This window comes from Triticum aestivum, chromosome 6B, assembly GCF_018294505.1.
Source record: "Triticum aestivum cultivar Chinese Spring chromosome 6B, IWGSC CS RefSeq v2.1, whole genome shotgun sequence".
NCBI classification, from domain to species: Eukaryota; Viridiplantae; Streptophyta; class Magnoliopsida; order Poales; family Poaceae; genus Triticum; species Triticum aestivum.
The window spans coordinates 99,391,978-99,401,144 of NC_057810.1; the positions used below are offsets into that span (position 1 = coordinate 99,391,978).

Below are 9,167 nucleotides of genomic sequence, written 5' to 3' on the forward strand. Positions count from 1 at the left end.
ACCTCATGTGCGTGAACAGTGAAACAAGGGGCCTAACATATCTCATTTTACTGCATTGACATAGCCTCCCCACCCCCCATCCAATCGTCACCCCGCTCGTAGTATCGGTGTAGCCCTTCGACTAGTAGCAATGCCGGCCACACAAGTTGTCGTCATCGTCACTACATTTGGTGGTCACCCATCACATCACCTTTGGTAGTCGATGGTGCAACACTTGCTTGCATGTCGTCTCGACATTCTCGACTGTGTGGCAACATCACCGTCGGCTACTCACATATTGCTGACAAATGAGGGAGCATATTCGGTCGACTCGTAGGACCAAAGCATGTTCCGTGTTCCCAATATCTAACAATACAAGTTTTTTATTTGAAAAAGGCATTTTTTATTAACTCATAATGAAGCATCAAAGGGATACAAAACATAATTGGCATACACTTGACCTCTGCATAGTTAGGATGCACACAACCAACACCAATGCACACAGAGTGGATCGCGTAGGTAAATAGCAAAGTAATAGAAGACTTATGCTATGCATAGGCAGATGAAAAAAAAGAGCAACGTTGAATTTCGTCGAGCTGTTGTAGCCACCAAAAAATTATGAAAGCGTATATGGTCCAGGTGTGATATCCCCGAGAGCTAGAAACCATACGCATACCAAGCAATATAGCCAGTCACAGAGCCGAAATCCCACCTTGGAGATAATCCGGCAATCCCACGGTTTCTTCGCCAGTGTTTGTCAGTTGTAAACCTCAGACAATACACCACGGGATGTCACTGTCCCATCGAGGCTGTGATTATCACCGACAAATTGCATCAAGCTGGTTTTCATTGCCGGTGGGGCCAATGCCATGGAGGTTGTGGTGTTTTGTTCCCGCTGACCGACAACTTTCGAGGTTGTGATCCTCTAGTCATGCGAATATCCAATGGGTAGATTGTGTTGTTGGATTCATTCAAGTGGGACTCGGTTGCTTTATGCCTGTGCTCCAGCATGATTCGCTTGAAATTGACCAAGAGAAAAAAGACACTATAAGTTGTTGAACGATGAATGACAAAGCTTTTGTGTCTTGAAGTAATGAAAAGAGAGTTTTCAAGCGATGAGAGGACATCATGCTTTATCTCTAGTTGGAAGTGGAAGGCATAGATTCCAAGAATTGCATGAGCTCCATACCATCAAGAGGTAGTTAATCTTGTGTCAAGTATCACATTATGCTTGTAAAGTAGATGGTAAACACGAGAGTTCTGTACGGTCTATTGACCTTTCCAAAGTTTGTTTCAATGACTAAAGAATTTTAGATGTTTCTGTCGACAACATAATATGTACACCTAGACACAACCACAAACTATCAATACCTCCCCCCCCCCCCCTGCGCTCTCTGTAGAAGACATGCGTGGGCAGAATCGTCCCGTTACTGGCCGGTGACAAAGGCAACAACAACGCCGTTCTTGCAATTTTTTGTAGGTTCCCAATGGGGGGGGGGGGGGGGGGTGATGATTACCCCGCACACTTCCGCGAGCATAAAAGATGGAATTCAATTATAGAAATAGAGTATGAACAAACAAAATGGAATGAGTATGCTTGAGGATGCAAAGGAATCACGATCAAAAACTATGTTAAAAAACTTGTCAAATAGTCCCTCCGCTTTTATTTACTCTCCATATATATTAGCTTTGTCTCTAGTAAAACTTTATAAACTTTGACCAACTCTATTTTCACATCATTACATTTGTTACTGTGAAGGTTTATATTATTTTTTACATTTTTTATCAAACTTTAGAAAGTTTGACTTAGGTAAAAGCTATATGAGGAGTAAATAAAAAATGGATGGAGTAGTATGAAATAATCTGAAAAACATGGACTTTATTTTGAGAAAAAACATGAACTAAGAAATCTTTGCGAAGTAGAAAAATAAAAAATTAAAAAATATTTTTTGTGGAAGAAAATTTGAATAAGAAAATATTTATGAAATATGATACACACTTGGGCCAATCCTTTAATTGCTTCTAGTGTTTCTCTTTTTGATGAGAAATGGAAAAGGTATGCTTCTCTAAGAACGGGGTCAAATGCATGTTGATATTTTCATTTCCCAACTTGGAATATGATAGTTCAGGTCTTTTTTGTTGTAAAACATCCTCTCCGCTTTCGCTATTTTGGTCCAACATGGTGATCACTTTTGCTCTATATTCAGCTAGGCCCGGTGACTCTCATTTTTAGCTTGTGCTCATGGAGTAAAAAACTTGCTATTCGGGGTGCAGAAGGGAACAAAATGCAATTGTCAAGATTCAATGTTCCCGTAAACAATTTCCCCTTTCTACCTCCATTGCGACCATACAATTTTGAAGATTTAATTTAATGGCATAGAAATATATTCATTGAAAATATATTCATTGAACAACAAAAGCCGCATGTTTTTCCTAGCACAAGCAGATGGCAGATGTTTTATTATTCAGTTTCGTTGTTAGAAGATTGAGCCATGACAAGACTGTACAACTTATTGAATTAAGTAGCTGCAAACATAAAAGTTAGCTCTAATGTCATGTGAGATTTGGAGTTTTAAGTAACATAAGATCACAATTTGCTTGTGCTAGGAACATCAAGATGTGGATTTATACTAGATGAAGTTCACAAATGTTTCGGTCTATCATAAGGTAAAAATACTACTCCTACAAACATAAATAAATAACACTTATATTTAGCATGTCCAGTTGACAACAACTAAACTTGTTTATATCAAACTGTAATAAAAAGATACTCCCTCCGTCGCAAAAAAAGTGTGTTTTATACAAAATCAAAGACACTTATTTTGGGACGGAGGGAGTAGTTGAGATCTCAGTTCTGTGAATTACAATACATTCGGATGATGAGCCATTGAATAAATAATAATGTAGAAATCTCACTGCAAAATCAAATCAACAAAACACCGGCCATTGCCGTGCGGCTGTGCATGCGTTTGAGAAAGGCACAGTTTTTCATCGGAACATTATTCACATATACATTATTTCATTAGCTTAGGTACCTACGCATGCTCTTGATGTCAAGGATCTTCTCGTACTCTTCGAGATCGTCATCATCACCAGTATCATAATCATCAACATCATATCTAAGGGAGTCCATATAATAATCAAAGTAAACCTCGACTAATTCTGGATCAGACCGCCAACAAGGATGATTTCCACAGGCAGGCGAATAGGGATGGTAGTAAGTACAACCAGCCAAGTACCCATAGTCCTCATAATAGTCGCTCGAGTACTCACGATCATCCATGTTGATCCGAGCAAGCTTCACTTGTAGGCTGTCATCAATGCAATAGGTTTGCACTCTCGCATGTTGAGGTCACTGGTAGAAAAAAGCCCTTTAGTCCCGGTTCGCAACAGCCTTTAGTCCCGGCTGTGCAACCGGGACTAAATAAGCGCGACTAAAGACCCCCCCTTTAGCCGCGGCTCTTACGGACCGCGACAAAAGTCTTTAGTCCCGGTTCTTGTGGCTAACCGCGACTAAAGGCCGCCACAGGTTTTTGAAAAAAAAATTGAATTTTTTTTTCAAATTTCTGAATTATTTTAACCTCTAGTCTCTAATCACCACCCCTCATCGCTTCTCAATTTATTCTTTTATCACCCCTCATCATTCCAAATCATCTAACTTCTCAACCGGTCACCCATCCCTCTCACTACTCCAGCCCAAGCACGCTTAACTTCCGGGTTCTATTCTCCCACGCTCCAAGTCTGCACTTGTTGTTTTCCTGACAATAATAAGATGTCAATCCTATTAACCTTCAGGAATTTTGCTTGAGCATGAAGTGACACATTTCACTGTTTGAGTTTGAAACTATTGTTTTAAAAAACAATAATTATTTAGTAACACTAATATTTCTTGAATAATTAGTTTGACCATTGTTTGACCACAGTTTGACCACAGTTGACCATAGTTTGACCAGATTTGACCAAAATTGAAATAATTAAAATAATTATTTAGTAACACTAATATTCTAGAATAATTAGTTTGACCATTGTTTGACCATAGTTTGCCCACTGTTTGAATATTTTTCAATTTTTTCCACTCTAGATCTTACAAGCCCCGTAACTTTTTTCTATTAGGTTTTTGAGGATTTTGAAAATGTTTAACGGGGTTCCCCCGGTTAAATTTGGATGTAACTTGTCGAGTAGATGATTTTTCATATAAAAAACTTTTTCATCCGAGTTAGTATGCAAAAGTTATGCCCATTTTTACAAATTTCAGAGAGATTTTGCAAATAAAGTCAAAATTCACTTTTGCAAATTTTCCCAACAACTAGACCACATATCACATGAGAAACTTATTTTCTTTTATTTTTTTGACATTTCCATTATTTTCTTTTATTTTTTTTAAAACTGAAAAGGCGATCCCGGGGGGGCGGGGTAGAGTTTGAAAATGGGACCTTTAGTACCGGTTCGTGGCACGAACCGGGACTAAAGGTCTCAACCCCATTAGTTCCGGTTCGTGCAACAAACCGGGACTAAAAGGGAGGAGCTTTAGTCGCGGTTGGCCTGGCCAACCGCGACTAAAGGCCTTTGGGCACCTTTAGTCGCGGTTGGCCTGGCCAACCGCGACTAAAGCCCGCGAGCGCCCTGGGCCCAGGCATTTGGTCGCGGTTCATCTGCCGAACCGCGACTAAAGACTTCATTAGTCGCGGTTCCTACAGTTTCGCGACTAATGGGGCTGGACGGAAGCCTTTTTTTCTATCAGTGGGTACTCTAGATCATGGCAGTTGTCAAGGATGGCTACCAGTCCTTCACTGTGGAAGGTATGGCCGACAAGATGCAAGGAACGTAGCTTGTGCATACTTGCAGCCGCAAATGCTACTGCATTACCATTTGCGAAGTGCATTCCCGCAACATGTCGGAAGTGCTTCAGCAATGGGCATTCTCTAGCAACAAGTTCAAACACCTTCATACTATGTATGCTTAAACACTGGGAAATCTCGAGCTCCTCAAGCAGGGGTAACATCTTGATCGCCTTTTCAAATCCTTGATCGGAGACAGATGAGCTAATGAGATGAAGGCTCTTTAGCGAGGGTGCCCTGCAACGTAACATGAGATACGATAATTATTCGAATAATTAAGTAGGCCACTAATTCAAAATTGATGGAGCGACCTTTCCTAGTTCAAATAAATTTGTAACAATTCTCAGAAAATGGCGATAACTGAAGGGAGCAAGAAAGAAGAACCCTGCTTGTGGAAAACCTAGGAACAGGACACAGTTTGCAGATGATTTATAGTATACTAGGGTTTAGGGTTTAGGATAGAACAAAATCTTACCGCTCGGCGAGGATGAGGAGGATGTCGTCGTCGACGCGCTCGCACAGGAAGGCCTCGCACTGGCCGGCGCCGAGCCGCAGGGCCTTCCGCACCATGGTCTCGAGGCTCCACTCGCGGCGGAACGGCGGGACGAACCACAGGCCGCCGCGCAGGTCGATGCGGCGCCCCAGCTCCGGCTCCTCCCGGGCGGCGCGGCGCCATGAACGGCACACGCCCGCCACGCCGCCGATCAGGAGCTCGGCCTGGTCCAGCCTGTGGAGGATGCACGAGATCAGGTCCTGGTGCAGCTCCGCCCAGTCCCTCTCCGGCGGCGCCCTTTTCTTGGAATACCGGCTTCGCTGTGATGCCCTCGCCAGCGGCGGCATCGCGATCGCGATCCCGCAGGGCGCCGTTAACGACGACTGAGCTGGCCTCGCACAGTCGCACTGGCTTCGATCGATAGGTCGGTTGCTCGTTAGCGTGACCCCGTCACGGCCCGTTTGTGATGGGATGGGCCCACATGTTGAGCTCTCGACTGGGCTTTCTCGAGAGAGCAATTCTCAAAAAAAAAAACTAGTTATTTGCTCAAAATAAACCTGGTTAGTATTTTCTTGTGATCCTGATGCAATTCCAATGAACATAGTTATAGATCAATAAAGGTCGTGGCCGTTTTGTTCTCAAAAACAAATGAAAGAAAATACCCTTGCGAGAGACCTTCGGGGTCATAGTTTTGTTTCTTTTATGAAAAGGAGGATTACCCCCCATCCTTCGCATCAATTGATGCACACAACCATTGGGGACACTTTAGATTCTCTGAGAGCAAGCCAAGGGGTGCCTCTATCCGCCGCCACATGTCGCGTGCTGCACTCCCACTAAATTTCATTTTTCTTTTCGTACGTGTTTTTCGGGTTTTAGATGAGTTTTTCTTTTACCTTTTTGGTTTTCTCTAGGTTTTGGAGAAAAAATAGTGAACTTTTTTGTGCGCAGAAAAAAATTGTGCTTCCATGAGAAGCAGAGATATTGATTTGCTTCTTGTGAAGGCATAGATTTGCTTCCACGCCAAAAAAATGTGCTTCCATAAGAAGCACATATTTGCTTCCGCGAGAAGTATGGTTGTGTTTCTCCAAAAAAAATGTGCTACCACACGAATCACAATTTTGATTTCGCGAAAAACAAAATTGCGCTTCTCGGACAGGTAAAAAAATTGTGCTTCCACGAAAAGCACAGATTTGCTTCTCGTGGAGGCATAGATTTGCTTCCGTGGGAAGTACATCTCTGTGCTTCTCGAAAAGGTAAAAGAATTTGAGATTTGTGCTTCTCGTGGAGGCACATATTTACTTCCGCGAGAAGTACAAAAAGGGGGAAAAGGTAAAAATAAACTTTTAGCTCCGGGTGTTTTCTTTTGCGTTTTCTCGTTAAAAAATATTTTTTTGAAACTAATTAACGTGGGATCTTTTTAGGATCTCGGCGCAAGAAATCCAATGATGAAAGTGGTTCGGGGTTTGGACGTACGGTTCAAGAGAAAACGTTTGAATAAATGGCTATGAAAAAAAAGAAAAACTCCGAGATTGTGACGCCTGAGAAGGTGGGAGTGACATTTTCAAGGGTAACCCTTAACTAGTGATTTTGCTTTTTCGAGGGGTAATTCCCCTCTAGTTGTTCTCGGCTCCTTCTTTATGTAACTTCAGATATATAAATATATATATATATATATATTGACACACATAGGTACCACTTCAACCGCACCCATATCCATCCCCTCTCGTTAGGGTTAGACATACTCTCAGCAGCACCAAGCGGCGCTATTGAGCTCTCCCCTCCCCACCTCTCTTCTCCATCGGGAATGGCTCAAGCAAACAAAGGGATGATCCCTGGATCATTTCCTAGCTTTGCCACATGTGTTCGGCGAATGGCTTTTGGTTTTACGCCCCGCGGTCCAATCTCACCAGGCTAGGATTTCAAGATGGAGATAGGCGATCCGAGTTCGAGCACGATTTCTGGTGATATCAAGGCAATGATGAAGGCACGGGGGATCTCAGAGGAGGATATCGATTACGTCATGGTGGAGGAAGAGGAAGCAATATCGGAGGATGCAATCCGTTGGGTGGCCATAGCAAGGGTGCACATGGTGAAGCCTTATGGCCAATATTGGTTTTACAGAAACATGAGGGTCACATGGGACTTGGACAAGGAAGTAAAGATGACTGTTGAGTGACAATTTGTACACTCTCCAATTCATGTGCTTGAGTGACTAGGAAAGAATGATGGAGGAGGGGCCATGGACTTTGTGATGGATGTTGTCTCCCTATGATGGTCTCACCAAACCATCCTCCTTTGTCCTTGACACCCTGGAATTTGGATGCAAATCCATGATCTTCCAGATGGGTATTTCCATTGATCAAATCCCTAGCAGGGAAGGTAGGGGAATTTGTGTATGCTGAGCCAAAGTCACATGATTTTAAAGGAAATTTCTTCAGGTTGCGTGTCAAGGTCAACGTAAACAAGCCACTCATGGATGAGGTGACACTTGTCAATGGGAAAATGCATGTGGCATTTCTGGTGAATAGTGTGCTTCTACTGGGTCATGTGTACAAGGAGTGTGGTGAGGTACCTCACCTTCCCGTAGCTCTAGTTTTTACAAACTTGTGCACCTCTTGGTTTAGAGGTGTTGGTCGTGGCTTAGGCGGCGGCAAAGGCCGACGACATGGATGTGGTGGTGGATGCTCTGGTCCTGGTGCAGGGAGGAACTCCAAGGATGGTGGTCCAGATGAGTTTATGGATGGTTACGAGGACCTTGATGCAACCATGTAAAGCCGATCACAACAAAAAATGCACATCTGAACTTGCAACTCCAATAGACCGTGCATCTACTACTACGGCTGCAGCAAGACTTGATAATGGTGTGACTAAGGCTAGCATCCTAGCTCTTCCACCGCCAAAGATACCCTAGAGCCTCTCTTCAAAGCGTGATCTCAAGAGAACAAAGACAGGTATGAGTGCGGACAAGAGTGCACCAAAAATAGCATCTCAAGGCAAGACTAGTGAAGCAAAGTTGGTGACCTCCCATGAGGAGAGCCGTCGATCCCAATGAGTGTCCCCTGCTGGAAGCGGTGTGGGCAAGCCAACCACAGTTCGAGGGCTTCATGACCTAGCAATTTGCCCCAACGGTATTATGCATTGTAGAAACGCAAATTTCAAAAACATGCGTCAAAGGTTTAGCCGGTACGTTAGGCTTTGATAAATTATATGTTGTTAATAGTAATGGCCTAAGTGGAGGCCTAGGGTTGTTTTGGAAAAATGATATAAACATTGAGGTTCTTGGTTACATAGAGCATCACATAGATTCTAAAGTCTCCATCGGAGGTGACATAGACTGGAGACTCGCCTATTTCTACGGAGAGGCTCGGACTAGTGCAAGGTATAGAACATGGGATCTAATGAAATTGTTGGTTACAACCATCTGTTTAGCTTGGTTATGTGTCGGTGATTTCAATGAGGTTTTGAGAACTGATGTACATGTTGGTATTGGTCAAAGATGTGCAAGCCAGATCGTCGGCTTCAGAGATGCGGTCGACGTGTGTGGTCTCATGGACCTCGGATACCAAGGGAGGAGCTAGAAGTTCGAGAAACAAACCGTTGGTGGCTCGTTTTGCCACATATGCATGGACTGGGCGTTAGCTAACCCTTCATGGATTAGTCGTTTTCCCCTGGAGTTTCTTAGCCAAGGTACTATAGTGTCATCGTTCACTCTACAATCCAGAGGGAAGAGGGGTCAAGCGATGTCTAGGTATGAACTTTACTGGGAGAAGCACGAAAGCTTCCATGAATCTCTCGGTCCACAGTGGAATGACATGTCCAAAGCAACATCAGCCATTGAGACGAGTAATACATTACTG

General features: G+C 43.3%; 1 protein-coding gene across 1 annotated transcript; it reads right to left on the reverse strand.

Moving 5' to 3' along the window:
- Window positions 1-2,859: 2,859 nt before the first annotated feature.
- LOC123133656 (F-box protein SKIP19-like) lies at window positions 2,860-5,696 on the reverse strand. Its single transcript, XM_044553096.1, has 3 exons — window positions 5,293-5,696; window positions 4,724-5,054; window positions 2,860-3,330 (listed from the first exon to the last, which is right to left on the reverse strand). Exons 1-3 carry the CDS (start codon window positions 5,655-5,657, stop codon window positions 3,280-3,282), a joined length of 747 nt encoding a protein of 248 aa, XP_044409031.1. The 5' UTR covers window positions 5,658-5,696; the 3' UTR covers window positions 2,860-3,279.
- Window positions 5,697-9,167: the final 3,471 nt, after the last annotated feature.

Coding starts and splice junctions, on each gene's coding strand:
- LOC123133656 (XM_044553096.1), bottom strand. CDS start 5,657: ATGCCGCCGCTGGCGAGGGCATCACAGCGAAGCCGGTATTCCAAGAAA. Junction 5,055..5,292: donor CTCCTCATCCTCGCCGAGCG/GTAAGATTTTGT, acceptor GTTACGTTGCAG/GGCACCCTCGCTAAAGAGCC. Junction 3,331..4,723: donor ACTGCCATGATCTAGAGTAC/CCACTGATAGAA, acceptor TCTACCAGTGAC/CTCAACATGCGAGAGTGCAA.